Source organism: Osmerus eperlanus, chromosome 27, assembly GCF_963692335.1.
Source record: "Osmerus eperlanus chromosome 27, fOsmEpe2.1, whole genome shotgun sequence".
In the NCBI taxonomy this organism is placed as follows: Eukaryota; Metazoa; Chordata; class Actinopteri; order Osmeriformes; family Osmeridae; genus Osmerus; species Osmerus eperlanus.
In genome coordinates, this window is record NC_085044.1 from 2,103,549 (window position 1) to 2,121,228 (window position 17,680).

Here is a 17,680-nt window from a genome sequence, read left to right on the forward strand (position 1 = left end):
AAAACCTTCAGACTAAAACCTTCAGACTAGAACCTTCAGACTAGAACCATTCAGACTAGAACCTTCAGACTAGAACCTCCAGACTAAAACCTTCAGACTAGAACCTTCAGACTAGAACCTTCAGACTAGAACCTCCAGACTAAAACCTTCAGACTAAAACCTTCAGACTAGAACCTTCAGACTAGAACCATTCAGACTAGAACCTCCAGACTAAAACCTTCAGACTAGAACCTCCAGACTAGAACCTTCAGACTAGAACCTTCAGACTAGAACCATTCAGACTAGAACCTTCAGACTAGAACCTTCAGACTAGAACCTCCAGACAGGGTTCCATGACCCTCAAGCACCTGCGCGAGGAGACGTCAGGGCGGAGAGAGACAGATGGAGGAGACTGAGTGCTCCTGACATACTGAGCAGCGAGCCCATCCAAACATGAGAGCTGTGAAGAAGCTCAGACTATTCCCCCCTGACACTCATCATGTTTCACCTCCGCTGCTTAAAGAGAACAGAGAGAGAGAGGGGATGGAGAGAGAGAGAGAGAGAGAGAGTGAGGGAGAGAGAAAGAGAGGGAGAGAGAGAGAGGAGAATGAGATATGGACAGAGAGAAAGAGACAGAAGGAGAGAGAGGTAGACAGAGAAAGAGAGAGAGAGACAGAAAGCTAGAGACAGTAATCAAGAGAAAGATAGATGAAGAAAGAGAGGAACAAAAAAGCAATTAGGCGGGAAGTCTGTGGAGATGCATGAGGGTTTTTAAAAGCGTTCTCTTGCATTTACAATCAGTCCCCCGCCCAACAAAGGACTGAGTCTAGCCAAAAATCCAGGGCCCAAGTTAGAACAAATAACCACTGCCAATCTAGGAAAGGTCACAACAGGAACTAAGAGCTTTGGTATCTGGGGCCTATCTGTCTGGCTGACAAGCTAGTTGGTCTCTCCGCTCACCCTATTGTTAGTTGTTATTCCAAAACAAAAAAGCGTTTCGTCAACCCAAAGTCATGAATATAAAGCAGCTATTGGTCTGGGCTGAGAGCTGCTCCACTAGGGAATCATTGTAAGCTTGAAAGAGACCCAGAGCTGCCTATCTGCATGTAGATGGGCCAGGCCGCACTGGACAGCAGACAATCATTTTAAAGGCTTGATTACTGTGTGTGTGTATAAGAGTGTGTGTGAGAGAGAGAGAGAGAGAGAGAGAGAGAGAGAGAGAGAGAGAGAGTGTGTATGTGTGAGAGAGAAAGAGTGTGTGTGTGTGTGGTTGTGCCTATAACCACAGCAGCATGTTAACATTCATCCAATCAAAACCCTACCGGCCTCTGACCATCACCGGGTTCAAAACCATGGAAATAACAGAACCCAGCAACAGGCCTTCACACCCCATAATGTTCCTATACGTCACTCTAAGTTCCTCCAGGTTCCTCTAAGTTCTTCTAGGTTCCTTTATGTTCCTCTAAGGTCCTCTAGGTTCCTCTAAGTTCCTCCAGGTTCCTCTATTTCCCTTTAATGTCCTCTAGGTTCCTCTAAGGTCCTCTAAGTTCCTCCAGGTTCCTCCATGTTCCTCCATGTTCCCCCTGACCCCTCACCCTTATGGAGCAGCTGATGAGCCCGTCCCGGTTGTGGACCTTCAGGACCCTCTCGAACAGCTGGTTCCGGGCCGCCTCGTCCGTGGCCATCTGGCCCTCCAGCAGGTCCATGGGCTCAGACACGCCCCCGGTGAAGTCCACCAGAGCGTCCGCTGTGTTCCCCCCATCCAGGGCCTCGTAGCAGCCGTACACCCTGCGGAGAGCCAGGGGGAGAGGGTCACAGACAGCAGGAGGGGAGGGGAGGGGAGGGGAGGGGGAGAGAAGGAGGGGAGGGGAGGGGAGGAGAGGAGGAGAGGAGCGGAGGAGAGAAGGAGAGGAGCGGAGGAGAGGAGCGGAGGAGAGGAGGAGAGAAGGAGAGGAGCGGAGGAGAGGAGGAGAGGAGCGGAGGAGAGAAGGAGAGGAGGAGAGGAGCGGAGGAGAGGAGGAGAGGAGCGGAGGAGAGGAGGAGAGAAGGAGAGGAGCGGAGGAGAGGAGGAGAGGAGGAGAGGAGCGGAGGAGAGGAGGAGAGAAGGAGAGGAGCGGAGGAGAGGAGGAGAGGAGCGGAGGAGAGAAGGAGAGGAGCGGAGGAGAGAAGGAGAGAAGGAGAGGAGCGGAGGAGAGAAGGAGAGGAGCGGAGGAGAGGAGGAGAGGAGCGGAGGAGAGAAGGAGAGAAGGAGAGGAGCGGAGGAGAGGAGGAGAGGAGCGGAGGAGAGAAGGAGAGGAGCGGAGGAGAGAAGGAGAGAAGGAGAGGAGCGGAGGAGAGAAGGAGAGGAGCGGAGGAGAGGAGGAGAGGAGCGGAGGAGAGAAGGAGAGAAGGAGAGGAGCGGAGGAGAGGAGCAGAGGAGCGGAGGAGAGGAGGAGAGAAGGAGAGGAGCGGAGGAGAGAAGGAGAGGAGCGGAGGAGAGGAGGAGAGGAGCGGAGGAGAGAAGGAGGGCAGGAGCAGCAGAGATGTATCCAGTCCTGGCTCTACTGACTTGGCATAGGCCTTCTCCACCAGCGCGCTCCAGAACTCGTTGCTGTCGTCCGAGTGGCAGTACACCAGCTGGTTGTCCAGGGTGGGCAGCCTGTCATCGATCACCACGTCCACCCACTCCCCGAAGCGCCAGAAGCGGAAGTGGAAGATCCCCGCGTACGAGTCCGGCTTCTCTGTGTCCCACTCCTGCTCCTTCCAGTCAGGAATCACCTGAGGAGAGGAGGGGGGGAGGGAGGGATGAGAGGGAGGGAGGGGAGGGAGGGGGGGAGGGAGGAGAGTGTTAAGTATCGAGAGACCTGTCAACCTGCAACCCCCATTGCAGGACAAATATAATTGATCACCTCCACCATGTGGGGAAGGGGCAGGGGGGGCAGGGGGATGGGGGTCCACCGAACACGACACGCACCAACTCATTCCAGGCTGCTGGACCGCTCTGAATAGCAAGCGCAGCGCTTACACACCGGAGAGTGGAGAAGTGGAGAGAGGGGAAATCAGATTCAAATGAATCAGTGCTGTGTTGCTGCCCTTGGAGTGGCCGGGGTGGGTGGCGTCCTCTCTGCTGATTGGACTGAGCAGGACAGGACTGCTCTGGTTGGGTGGCGTCCTCTCTGCTGATTGGACTGAGCAGGACAGGACTGCTCTGGTTGGGTGGCGTCCTCTCTGCTGATTGGACTGAGCAGGACAGGACTGCTCTGGTTGGGTGGCTTCCTCTCTGCTGATTGAACAGCTTTCCGACCTCAGCTATGTGAAGCCGTTTCTTCAGGGAGAGAAAGAGAGAAAGAGAGAGAACGAGGGGTAGAGAGAGGAAGAGACAGAGAGGGAAAAGAAAGAGAGAGAGAGAGAGAGAGAGAGAGAGAGAGAGAGAGAGAGAGAGAGGGAGACAGCTGAAGTCCTGAGGGAGCAAGTCAGCCTTTCTTTCTCCCTCAAGACTCTGTTCTCTCACCTTCCCTTTCTCTCTTAATCTTGACCTCCCTCTCTTTCCCAATCCCCTCTCCGCTGCTCCTGCCCTCCCTTCTAGCTCCCCTCTCCTCCCTCCCCCTCCCTCCCCCTCCCTCCCCCCTCCCCTCCCCCTCCCTCTATGACTTTGGACTGCAGTGAGAAAATCCATCTCGGCACTCATCCAAAAGACAATAAAGCTCTCTAATAAGTGAACTCAGGCTGGGGAGAGCCCTGGCCCTGATGGCAGCCCAGACGCAGGCCTGGACGCTGGCCCAGACCCGGGGGAGAGGCAGCGCCAGCGTGAACCTCTGACCCACTGACACCTGCCGTATCAGCAACACGAAAGTCTCCGCAAGATGTGGACTCCTTTACATTTACATTTAGCCATTTAGCAGACGCTCTTATCCAGAGCGACTTACAGGGACATTCTCCCCGAGGCAAGTAGAGTGAAGTGCCTTGCCCAAGGACACAACGTCGTTCGGCACAGCCGGGAATCGAACCGGCGACCTTCTGATCACTAGCCCGATTCTCTAACCGCTCAGCCACCTGACTCCTTCAGCTCAGCTTCTAGCTGCTGAACACACAATATTCTTTGGAGGGACGTAGGGGGGGGTGGGAAGGGGACAGATTCACGATCATTTCCGTTGTAGATTGAGTAGAGACCCTGTGTAACAGTACAAACAGGGATACTACCATGGGACAGGTACTGCTCAGTGGTCAAGCATTTGACTATAGATCAAGAGGATGCAGGTTTGAATCCCCCCTTCCTCCGCCACGTCCCATTGGATGAAGGGATCTTCTAAATGAACACGTTGTTTTTTTTACGGATAAAAACCTTTCTCCTCCCTCAGAGCCAGGATGAAGTAACCAACCGGGGGGTAAACAGTGTGGTTCCTGCCTCCCCAAGGGCAATCCCCGTGCCGCACCTTCCAACGTCACTACCCCTCGGTTGCCTAGCGCGGTTGCTTAGCGCCTGCCAACAATACCCTCCCCCCCCGCCCACGACCCCACCTAGAAAGCCATCATCCCCCCGTGTTGTGTTTACGTTTCACACATATAACCACGTCAGGGAAAGGAAAGCGGATAGAGAAGGGGTTGAGAGGGAAGGAGAGAGGGAGTCGAGGGAGAGAGGGAGTCGAGGGAGGGAGAGTCGAGGGGGCCTTGTACAGACAGACTCCAGCGAGCTTCCCGGAGCGAGGGAGAGGGAAGAAGGGGCGGAGGAAAGGGAAGCAGAAGAACGGCAGAACGAGAGGCACCGAAACCAGAGAGGAAGACGGGAGTTCAGGAGGAGAGCGAGAGCGTGAGCCGGATCGATACGAAGGATTTCCTTTCCTCCCCCACCGCTCATCCGGTTCTCTAGCGGTTGGAACTTAGAACGCTCTGAGAAAGAGAGAGAGAGAGAGAAAGAGAGAGCTAGAGAGAGAAATAGGGAGAGAGATAGACATGTAGAGACAGAGAGGTAGAGACAGATAGAGAGATAGAGAGAGAGAGGTACAGAGACAGAGAGAGACAGATAGAGAGGTAGAGACAGATAGAGAGACAGAGAGAGAGAGAGAGAGAGAGATAGAGAGACATAAATAGAGAGGTAGAGACAGATAGAGAGACAGAGAGAGAGACAGAGAGAGGTACAGAGACAGAGAGAGACATAGATAGAGAGGTAGAGACAGATAGAGAGACAGAGAGAGATAGAGAGATAAATAGAGAGGTAGAGACAGAGGGAGAGGTAGAGACAGAGAGAGAGAGAGAGAGAGAGAGAGAGAGAGAGAGAGAGAGAGAGAGAGAGAAAGAGAGCGGTGATGACAGGCACCCAGGAGCTGTCCTTCCGCCTGGACCCCCAGCTGACGGAGGTGATGCGTCTGCGGGTGCAGTCCCTCCAGCAGCGGGGCCAGAAGCGGCAGGAGGGCGAGCGGCTCCTCCGGCCCCACGAGGCCGTCTACCGCCTGGACTTCACTCAGCAGTCCCTGGGCTTCTCCCACTGGGGGGTGAGGCTGGCCCAGCCGGGACGCCTCACCATCACCGCCACCTCCCAGCACTGGACCCCCGACCTCACCCACCTGATGGTGCGGCAGCTCCTGGAGCCGGCGGGGGTGTTCTGGCAGGCGGCGGGCCACGCGGGCGACGGCCCGGTCCAGTGCTACCAGGCGGACGCCCAGGAGTTCGGGGAGCGGATCGCAGAGATGGCCTCGGTGAGGAAGGTGATGTACTTCCTGTTTGCGTTTGAGGAGGGGTGCGGGCCGGAGAGCGTGGACTGTTCCATCGCCTTCCAGGTCAACAACTAGGGTAGCTGACCAGTCACTGCGAGATGGATGTTTGGGGTTTTTAGGTTTAGGTTACTTGCTACATGAGGGTGAAGCTGGTGTTTGGAGTCATAATTGACAGTTGGCATTTTGGCCTGGCTCATAGCGGAAGTGTAACAACACAGAATTCTCGGTTCATGTCAGGGTGCGCTCTTTCACAAACTGACAATTATGACTGTTGTTGTTTAAGAGTTGTTTCCAGCAAGACTGTGAAATCCCAGGGGGGAAGGACTGTCATCCTCTCCTCTCCTCCCCTCTCCTCTCCTCCCCTCTCCTCTCCTCTCCTCTCCTCTCCCCTCCTCTCCTCTCCCCTCCTCTCCTCTCCCCTCCTCTCCCCTCCTCTCCTCTCCTCTCCTCTCCCCTCCTCTCCTCTCCCCTCCTCTCCTCTCCCCTCCTCTCCTCTCCTCTCCTCTCCTCTCCCCTCCTCTCCTCCTTTCCTCTCCTCCCCCAAACTTTGCCATTGACTTCCTCTCAACTGTCAGGTCCTTTTTAACCATCTCCTGTTAGACAAGATCAAAACCAGCCATCAAATATTTCATGACCAGAAGAATATAAAGAACAGTAGAAAATATAATATATCATTTACAGAAACATTTTAAAATGACATATATCAAATATATATATATATATTTTAACTAGTTGGGGAGTTATAATGTACGATATCAAAGCTTCTCTCTGTTTATAGTAAAATATTTGATGACTCACTGCTTGTAAGAATAATGACATGACAGAAAATGTATAATCAAAGACTGTGTAAGTAATTTAACTCCTTTTTAAAATGAGATTGTGACCTGAATAAACCTTAATCAAAAACTGTCTGTGTTCCATTTCTGTTTTCATTTTGGGTCGGGCAAAAACAAGATGCCACACATTCACAGTGCTTAGATAGAGCCCGTCAGGCTGTGCTTGTTGTGCACGTAGCTTCCCCGGTAGATGTGTCCTGTGGGAGTGCTTGTTAACCGACCACTTGGGCGGTGTGTGTGTGTGTGTGTGTGTGTGTGTGTGTGTGGGGGGGGGGGGGGGGGGGATAAGAGAGGGCACACACACACCTCACACACAAACACACACCTCACACACACACACCCCACCGCTGTGGCACTTGTCCTCTCTAGCTCTGACAGAGAGAAGCACAGGTTAGGAGAACAGAGGTGCTCCAACCGTCATTATCCTGGGAGAAGGCTACTTTGAGGTGGTTGTCAAAACCGAGGATGTCTCCTGAGAGGGGGAGCATTCATGATCTGTAATGAGTCCTCTGGTGCCACGAAGACAAGATACTGTTTAACCCCTCGCCAGGTAATGGGTCCTAATGGGCACACCTACACACACAAACACTATAAAACACACACACACGCACACATACTATACACACACACAAGAAAACACATGCACACAGGCAAACAGCAGTGTGCACCATCTACTGGAGCTATAAGAGATGTTACTTGCCAGGTCAGATCCTGTACTTTCAGTACCAGAGTACAGCCACACACACACACACGTACCTTCAGTACCAGAGTTCAGCCACACACACGTACCTTCAGTACCAGAGTTCAGCCACACACACGTACCTTCAGTACCAGAGTTCAGCCACACACACGTACCTTCAGTACCAGAGTTCAGCCACACACACGTACCTCCAGTACCAGAGTTCAGCCACACACACGTACCTTCAGTACCAGAGTTCAGCCACACACACACACGTGTACCTTCAGTACCAGAGTTCAGCCACACACACGTACCTTCAGTACCAGAGTTCAGCCACACACACGTACCTTCAGTACCAGAGTTCAGCCACACACACGTACCTTCAGTACCAGAGTTCAGCCACACACACGTACCTTCAGTACCAGAGTTCAGCCACACACACGTACCTTCAGTACCAGAGTTCAGCCACACACACGTACCTTCAGTACCAGAGTTCAGCCACACACACGTACCTTCAGTACCAGAGTTCAGCCACACACACGTACCTTCAGTACCAGAGTTCAGCCACACACACGTACCTTCAGTACCAGAGTTCAGCCACACACACGTACCTTCAGTACCAGAGTTCAGCCACACACACGTACCTTCAGTACCAGAGTTCAGCCACACACACGTACCTTCAGTACCAGAGTTCAGCCACACACACGTACCTTCAGTACCAGAGTTCAGCCACACACACACACACGTACCTCCAGTACCAGAGTTCAGCCACACGTACCTTCTGCCACAGGGCCTCTCTGGAGGCCAGGCTGGAGCACGCAGCCACAAACCAGCAGTTTCCCAGCTGGCCCTGGTGCAGGTCGTGCGCACTGATGCCATCCACAAACAGGTGAGGGTCTTCACACAGCTCCTGGGGAGGGAGGGAGGGAGGGAGGGAGGGAGGGAGGAGAGAGAACAGTTGAGGATTAGGTTTGTGTACAACAGTGGTTGGTCGTGGTCAAAAAGAAAGAGAGACTGATCGTAGAAAGGCGACCTGGGACGTGACAGGAAGGCTGAGGGAAGAGTGAGAGCGAGTGATGTAAAGCAGGAAGTGTGAGGGAAGTGATGTAAAGCAGGAAGTGTGAGGGAAGTGATGTAAAGCAGGAAGTGTGAGGGAAGTGATGTAAAGCAGGAAGTGTGAGGGAAGTGATGTAAAACAGGAAGTGTAATGGAAGTGATGTAAAGCAGGAAGTGTGAGGGAAGTGATGTAAAGCAGGAAGTGTGAGGGAAGTGATGTAAAACAGGAAGTGTAAGGGAAGTGATGTTTTAATCACTTTAATTAAGGTCCTTGTCAATCGGAATATTGATGATGCAACGAGATACGCTCGCATCCTATCAATCACGGAACATGCCCTCATGAGGAGCGAGAGAACATATGAGAGAGAGAGAGAGAGAGAGAGACAGAGAGAGAGAGAGAGAGAGAGAGCGCGAGAGAGGATACAGTAAAGTAGTCATCAAAGGTAGACAGAGAAGGAGCTGAAAAAAGCGAGCGACCTAGAGGTAGAAAGAAAGGAGAGAGAGGGAGAGAGAGATGTAAAGATGGAGAGGGGGTGAACAGCAGCTAATATGATCGGAGATGTTGGGGAGATAAATGTGGCGACATGGAGGAGCTGCAGGGTCACAGCTTCATCTGGGCGAGCCGGCCCCTTCGAGACCTCCTAACCACACACACACACCTCACACACACACACCTCACACACACCTCACACACACACACACCTCACTCACACACACACACACACACCTCACACACACACCTCACACACACACCTCACTCACTCACTCACACACACACACACACACACACACACACACACACACACACACACACACACACACACACCTCACACACACACACCTCACAGACACACACACACCTCACTCACACACACCTCACACACCTCACTCACACACACACACACACACACACACACCTCACACACACACACCTCACACACCTCACTCACACACACACACACACACACACACACCTCACACACACCTCACACACGCACACACACACCTCACACACACCTCACACACCTCACTCACACTCACATATGTGTAGACTCTTCACAGTCTACACATAACCTCACCCTTCTGTAACGTTGTTCCCACACACATTCACAGTCCCACACACACACACACACACACCCACACACACAGTCACAGAACCAACACCTGCGCCAGATTTGGGTCTAGGTTTCCGTGACTACAGATTACCTCAGGGAGCAGAGAAGGATGCACTTTCAGTAAAATCGAACATTAGAGGCTAAGTAGCCTTCTCATCTCTTGGTGTGGAAGTGTCAGGCTTGGGGGGGTCGGGGGGGGGGGGGGGGAGGGGTGGCAACAGGAGATGCAGCAAGGTACCTCCATCAGCCCCCTGATGCAAGGGGAGCTCCTAGCCAAAACATATCTCTCACATTCCACACGCACATACCTCACGCACCTCAGGCAGTTTTGCCCAAACACAAACCTCGCACGCTGGATCCGCCTCAACTGTGGAAGAGTGACTGGAATCACACGCTCCGCACGGATTCGTTACACGTGTGACGGTATGTAACAGACGTAGCCACGCTCCGTCACAACAAGGTGTCGTTCGCCACTCGCTGGGCTCGAACGCACGACCTCCGACTTGCCAAGCGCGACCACTACCAGCTACGCCAAAGAAAAGCTAGCTATTCGTTGACGCGGGTGGCCTGTGACATACCTGAGGAGTTGAGTTTCACAGGTTCACACCCGTTACACACGCATGTGTGAGCCGCGTATTCGTTACACACATATTGTGTGTGTACACGGGAAGGTGTGTGTGTGCGCGTGTGCAGAGGTTATCATCTCACTGTCTGTTTGATATCTAGACAAGACCGGTGCAGTCTCTCCCTCCCTCCATCACTCGCCCCACCACCACCCCTCCCTCCTCCTCCTCCCTTCTCCTTGGGGGGTGATAACGAGGGTAGCCAACAGCCTGATGTCCGATCGCAGGGTGTCAATGATGTCATCACTGTCTCCGCCGGCCAGTAGATGTGGGCTGTGATGGATGTGGCGGAGCAGCCAAGGACACAAGCTTCCTGTTCCGTTGTCTAGGTGAAGCGTCTACATTCCTGCTATATCTACATACACTAAATGACTAAAGGTAAATGTACATTTACCTTTAGTCATTTAGCAGACGCTCTTATCCAGAGCGACTTACAGTAAGTACAGGGACATTCCCCCCAAGGCAAGTAGGGTGAAGTGCCTTGCCCAAGGACACAACGTCATTTTGCACGGCCGGGAATCGAACCAACAACCTTCTGATGAATAGCCCGACTCACTAACCGCTCAGCCATCTGACCCTATATCTATTCAAATATCACGACTCGCCTTCGTCGAGTCGTCTCTGGCAAAAGCTGCCGACCTTGCAAGAAGACAAACTAACCCAACTAGCCTCACCGTACGCTTACGCACAGAGTAGTAAAAACCTTGTGTTGGTTTTAGTCACACCTCCTTCGTTACAAATCGAGGAACAAACGCGAAATGATCTCAAAGCAAGTACAGAAGGAGATCAAGGATATGCGGTTACAGTTACACATGCGTACGCTCAAAAACTCAATGTCCACAACAAAGCATGGCATCTGTGGTTGTCAGGACACCGTCTCCGTATAGCCGCGCCGGATGCGTGGCGACCTTAGGCGCTGTAACTGCAGGCTACTGTTGAGGAGAAGCCATTCTCCTTCAGGAGACAAGTACCCTCTCCACAGCCAAGCGTTGGCATAAAAGCCTTCTGACAGGGGAGACCATCTCTCTCTAGGATGAGAGCACGCAATGAATATTCAAAGAACCTGTCAAGACTGAGAGGTTATGCTCATGAATACATAAGTGTGCTTGAAAGTATTTAAAAAAATGTTTTGCAATCCTTGTTAGTGATTATTTACAGACAGGCTGGGTGTGGTTAAACAATGCTCAGACCCTGTGTGGTTTGTCTGTCAGAAGAGGCGGAGTTTGTTTATGATGATGTCAGAAGAGACAGAGCTTGTTTATGATGATGTCAGAAGAGGCGGAGCTTGTTTATGATGGTGTTCGTAAAACCAACACCAAAGTCTAAACTCGACTACGAGGCGAAAGCTTTCTACGTTTTGACCACACACACACGCGCGCACACATGTACACACACACACCTCCCACACACACATCCCACACACACTGTCCCATTTTAAGAGCTGGGTAAAAAAGATGGAGGAGAAATTCAAAGAGATAAAATATCTTCTTTTTAATGAGCCAATCTCCTCAGCAGAGCAGAGAACATTCTACCAGTGTAAACGGGCATAGAGTGTGCCGGTTACAAGGCAGGCAGTGTGGACTGAACAGCCATTGCTCTGCTCCTGACAATAATGAATGTGCCTCCTGAATGCTCTTGTTCTAGACGTGCTTAATATTTTATTAAGGCAAAAGTAATTAAGTGTGCGTGTGCATATACCCACACACACACACCCACACCCACACACACCCACACACACCACATATGCACACCCAAACACGTACACCCACACACGTACACCCACCCACACACGTACACCCACCCACACACACCCACCCACCCACACACACACACCCACCCACACACCCACACATTACACACAGCCAAGGTCAGTGATTTGCTGATTCAGGTGAAAGCTGGTTGCAGCAAAAGCCAACTTTAGCGAAGAGTCGACCACCTCTCCTGCAGAGTTCCCTTGTCTTCCTCAGTTCTGCCATCCAGTCCCTACCGGCCAGTCTGGATGTGTCAGTGTGCAATTAGGTGTGTGTGTGTTGCCGTAAGCAGAGTTATAATTTCTAACCAATCTTTAAGAGTCTGCAACAGTATTGATCCAGGCACAGGAAGCCCCAAGCTGGGTTTAAACACACAGAGATCCAGGAACAGGCTGAACCAGGCAGGGCTCGCAACTAACTTTTTTCCTCACAATTCCAGTACCGTCCCGAAGTGCAAAATGAACTATCCCAAACTGAACTTGACCTGTCCCAAAATGTAAATTCTTGTGTATTTGCATTTTGACATTGGTATGGGTTATTTGCCACACTATTTAAGTAATCCATACAAGTTTCTAAAGGTAAAAAGCTCCAGTCTAGACCCAGATCCCCTCCCTCGACCCAGCTCCGGGGACCGGCTCAGATGGTAGGATGATGAGGTGATCGATCCCTCCCAACCCTAAGGGTCAGGAATAATGTGGATGTCACGGCTAATGCTGGCAGCTATATTAACCAAATCATTTACCACAGTACTGAGAAGCTGTCACTGCAACCTCAGAGAACAATTCACTCATCTGCAGCCTTCACACACACACACACACACACAACACAACAGCACACCTCTCTCTCTCTCACACACACACAAGCACACACACACACAACACAACTGCACACCTCTCTCTATCTCTCTCTCTCTCACACACACACACACACACAACACAACTGCACACTTCTCTGTCTCTCTCTCACACACACACACACACACACACACAACACACACAACACAACTGCACACTTGTACGCTCTTGTCATTATACTTAACTTTGCTGGTAATAATAAAGATTATAGGGGACCACAGCTGACAGTAAGGGAAGACTAATCAAGCTGCAACACCGATCGAGATCACTTAGCCTGGACGGGTCTGGCTTGGGAGGGGGGCGAAGTGAGCTCAGATAAACAGATAAATAGCTCCAACATTTTATTGCTTGTCAGTCATCTCGTAAATCACACACAGTAATTTGGAGGATGCTGTAGTGCGAGGCCGGGAAAGAGAGAGAGAGAGAGAGGGAAAGAGAGAGAGAGAACGAGAGACAGAATGAGAGAGAGAGAGACAGAATGAGAGAGAGACAGAATGAGTGAGAGACAGAATGAGAGAGAGAGAGCGAGAGAGACAGAATGAGAGAGTGAGAGAGAGACAGAATGAGAGAGTGAGAGAGAGACAGAATGAGAGACAGAATGAGAGAGAGAAATGCATTTTATGAGGTTGTTGTATTTATGCCTGGATGCTCTGCTGTCTTGGGCCCGAGACATAAACGCACCCAAGTGCCTTTTAAACAGGGATAACAGTAAACGTGTACTCCGCGTTCAACTTCTCGCTGGAATCCCTGCTAGGACCCACCGTAGATAGGCTACAATCCATCTGCCGTAGCCACAAAGCATCAAACTACCTAATGCTGTCGAAGACATGCAATAAAATAAGATGACAAACAGGAAATAACAGAAATAAAAAGGTTAAAAGAGAGAAAGAAGAAGAAGCTGGTGAGACTGGATTATTTGCGCCCTGGGGTTGTCGCTGGGGTTGTCGCTGGGGTTGTCGCTGCTTTGGTTGCCGACCAAAGCAGCGGTTTCAGAACCGGAGTTCCAGATAATTCAGTTCCCCTGTTCCCCCTGCCTTGCGCCAAATCATGACGTTTTCTCTTTTTGCTTGGTTGAGCTGAATGTGATTTCGCTTGTGTTAGTTTACTCTACCTACTTTCCATGAGCATAAGGTCTGATGTGAGACTAGTGTATAGATGAAACTTGCTATACATAATGATCACAGTAACATACATCACCAGCATCACTGTATTGCTTTATAAACGGCCAGACTGTAATATACAGGGGGGGACCACTTTCCTCTGGTCTCCAGGGAAATATGTTCCCCGTGTTCTCAGTGTAAGACCCTGGTGTATAGATGAAACGTAGTACACATTATGATCACTGTAAAATAATGAATGAAAGATGAGTATCCTAAAATTATAACACCGACTTTCCTACTTATTGTACAGTCTAGTTTATTTGTGCCTGCAAAAAAACGTAAGGTTGTGTGTTAAAAACGACACACACAGCTCTGACTGTATTTGAGTGCAAATTAACTAACCAACATCAAGAAATGTACCTTATGCTCATGGGAAGTAGGTAGAGTACACTATAAGCTAACACACTCGATTACATAAATCACATTCAACTCAACCAAGCAACAAGAGAAAAACGTCATGATTTCGCGCACCCGCAAGGAAGGGGGAACTGAAATGCCAAAACTAATGGAACCAGCCGCCCAGCAGCACACTTCGCACCTTTGCTCCGCGACTTGGAAATCAGAGGCGCCCCAGGTGTGGGATATGTTAGGGAGCAGGAGGGATAATTGACTTGGACAGTCCCTAACACATTGTCTCGCCCAAGGCGTTAAGACGCTTTTTTTTATTGCGAGTGTTTCTTCATTCTCCAGGTCTGATATTGAGTGGAGGCTTTTTCGAAGCAGCCATGCAGACATGGGCTTATCTACTGCCTGTTGGTCAGCCAGACAACATTTGTTTTACCCTATACAGATCTTTCAGTCTCACAGTTTAACACCAACAACATGTTCCTGCCTGTTCTGTTCTGTTTAGCATGCCTGTGCTTGAAGAGATGCTCGAGTCCCTGGTGAGTTGCAGGGTAGTTCACAGCAGTCAAACACTGGATGCACTGATTAAAGAGAGGTGTGGACAACTCCTGTCTGGCAGCCATGCAGGACGGCACAACATCCCTTCGCCGGTCCTCTTACATGAGACATGTACCTTAAGAATTGACACCCCCAGCCTCAAACCCAGCCCCAGCACCCTAGCCCCCCAGCCCCAACCCCAACCCCAGCACCCTAGCCCCCCAACCCCAGCACCCTAGCCCCCCAACCGCAGCCCCAACCCCAGCACCCCAACCCCAGCACCCTAGCCCCCCAGCCCCAACCCCAGCACCCTAGCCCCCCAACCCCAGCCCCAGCACCCTAGCCCCCCAGCCCCAACCCCAGCACCCTAGCCCCCCAGCCCCAACCCCAGCACCCTAGCCCCCCAGCCCCAACCCCAGCACCCCAACCCCAGCCTCAGACCCCCAGCACGTCTCTCTGGATAAAAGAGTCTGCTAAACAAATCAAATGTACAAAAAATAAGTAAATAAACTGAACTTACCCTGGGTCTCTTCCAGACCACCCGGCCGATCCGGTTTCCCTGGTAGAAGAGCGAGTCGTCCACGGCGGGGAAGCAAGGGTCCTCAAACAGCAGGCCGCTCTGCAGACACTGCCTCTTCAACGCCGCGTGCTGCTGCCCCTCAAAGGCCCTCGCCGAGCAGAACATCCTGCTTCCTGTCGGGTCACGGTCAGGGGAGACCAGAAGGGGAGACGGGGTGCAGGTGAGAAGGAGGGGTCGGGAGGGGAGGGTGTGGTGTTCTAGAACGCTCAGGCGCCGCTCACGCTGAGGCGTCGTGTTCTAGAACGCTCAGGCGTCGCTCACGCTGAGGCGTCGTGTTCTAGAACGCTCAGGCGTCGCTCACGCTGAGACGTCGTGTTTTAAAGCGAGACAGAATGAGGAAAGACACACACTGCAGGGAAGTTGAGTTGAACATACAAACATGCTGTGTAGTGACTTTACTTTGTCGGCTTCGGCGACAGTGTCAGCGTCAACAGATGCTTTCCACTTCCTGTTTCTGCTTGTCACCAACCAGAAACAGGAAGTAAACATGGCCGACCGCGGTGCCTCGAGCTAAGTCTTTGGACACAGACGTGTCCAACTGCTTTTTCACGACCAAAACATTTCAGAGCAGAAGCAACATTTTCTACAACCATCGGGTAAGAATAAAGAGCACAGATATCTAATCACCACGTCAAAAAAGGATTCGCTCATCCATCCTTTGATATTTCTGTGAATCTCCTGCAAGTGACCCCTGTACTGACCCCAAACACATCCATCACTTGAGACAATACCAGTGGGAGAGACGGGGGGGGGGGGGGGGGGGGGCAGTGAAAGACAAGGACATGGAGAGGAAGAAGGAGGAGAAGAAAGATTGAGCCGTTCAAGAAACAGCCAATCTTCTTGCAGTCGTAGAATCAAGCTGCTGCTGACTGGAATCAGGTGGCTGAGCGGTTAGGGAGTCGGGCTAGTAATCCGAAGGTTGCCAGTTCGATTCCCGGTCATGCCAACTGACGCTGTGTTCTTGGGCAAGGCACTTCACCCTGCTTGCCTCGGGGGAATGTCCCTGTACTTACTGTAAGTCGCTGTGGATAAGAGCGTCTGCTAAATGACTAAATGTAAATGTAATGTAAATGTGACTGATTGGCCGCCATCTATGATGTAGCAGAGCTTCGCTGACCTATCGCATCCCGGTTTCCAGGAAGACCAAGCCTACTTTGGTTGTCTTGAAGCTTCATTTAACATATTATACTGTATATCGCCATGGTGACTCATGACAATTTACCACAACCAAAGGCAAGAAAAGGGAAAGTCAGGGGCAGTCAGAAGGGAAACCATCCTCATTACCTGAGCTGTCGTTATACGAGCTTTGTGATCCCAACTGCTTTACAAGGGCCTATGTAGGCTGTTCAAAGATATTGTAATTTACACTCCATTTGTGATCCATTGGGACTTTCTGAGATTTGATTATGATTTCAATCTTATTTAGGTTAAGGAGGCAGTCTTTTGTGTCTTGGGAGATATGTGAGTGTATGTTTGTGTGTGTGTGTATATCTATGAGAGAGAGAGAGAGAGACAGAGAGACAGAGAGAGTAGTAGTTGAATGAGACAAAAGCCTTTTGGGGGCTTTTTAATCAACCTTAACTGACTGTTGTTGCGTGATGTTCTCTGTCAATCTTCCATGTTCAGGGAATACAGACACAACAACAGAACCATCAGACGGTAAACACAAACCATACACTCAATCCATTTAACATAAACAGATAAAAGCAGCCAAAAACAAAGAAATGCTGAAGGCCTTTCACTATATATGAAATGCATCATCAGCCAAAATGGGTTCCTTCTACAATGCTGTCCAGACTCATAAAACATAATTCTCCTCAGAAGCTGAGTTAATCCAATCTGACCTTTAGCCCCCCAAAGAGATTTACAGTGTTTTTGTTCCTGTCGTGCTTCCAGGGGTCCCCGGAGAGACAGGTCACCGTCGATGAAATGAACCAATGAGAAAGTGGAGAAATGCCAAATCAAAAGGACAAACATGGACTTTCTAAATGGCTGGAAAATCATATTATCTCAAGGGAGCAGAGGGTAAACAAAACAAAAAACAAACATACACATGGAAAGAAAGTTGTTGTCCGGGGTTCTAGCTTTTAGGGTTATAGACTAATTAGGCCTGCATGCCAAGGCTGTCCTGCTATTGAGTCATTGATTGGAATAATTATTGAACCAAGTACCAAACAGCAATGAATGGAACAAAAGAATGTGTCTGTTTACTGCTCAGCATGGACTGGAAGTCTGACTCACACTGATTGGAAAACAAATTTGACCAAATACCAAGGGGGAACTCAGTGAGAGAGCGTGACAGATGGTTTGGAGTCACTGCTCGTGAAAGGGCGCTGGGACAGCCACCCCGGCACCGTCCCTCTCTCCATACGTCTCCCCGATCAGATCCCAATCAGACCCTCCGTGGAGTGGAGCCCTGCTGCACGGCCGCAGTTTGAATCTTTCGCTACGCCACAAGCATTTAACCCTTGTGTT

At 50.9% G+C, this 17,680-nt stretch overlaps 2 protein-coding genes across 2 annotated transcripts in view; one reads left to right on the forward strand and one right to left on the reverse strand.

Annotated features, from left to right (window-relative positions):
* LOC134014086 (calpain-5-like) overlaps nucleotides 1-17,680 on the reverse strand; it is a 30,635-nt gene that overhangs the window by 10,261 nt on the left and 2,694 nt on the right. Inside the window, 4 exon segments of the mRNA XM_062453960.1 lie at nucleotides 1,575-1,767; nucleotides 2,528-2,736; nucleotides 7,963-8,094; nucleotides 15,146-15,318. Of these exon segments, the coding sequence (XP_062309944.1) occupies nucleotides 1,575-1,767; nucleotides 2,528-2,736; nucleotides 7,963-8,094; nucleotides 15,146-15,310 (699 nt within the window). The 5' untranslated portion in view covers nucleotides 15,311-15,318.
* On the forward strand, nucleotides 5,076-5,765 carry ompb (olfactory marker protein b). The gene has a single exon (XM_062453954.1). It carries the CDS (start codon nucleotides 5,262-5,264, stop codon nucleotides 5,742-5,744), a length of 483 nt encoding a protein of 160 aa, XP_062309938.1. The 5' UTR covers nucleotides 5,076-5,261; the 3' UTR covers nucleotides 5,745-5,765.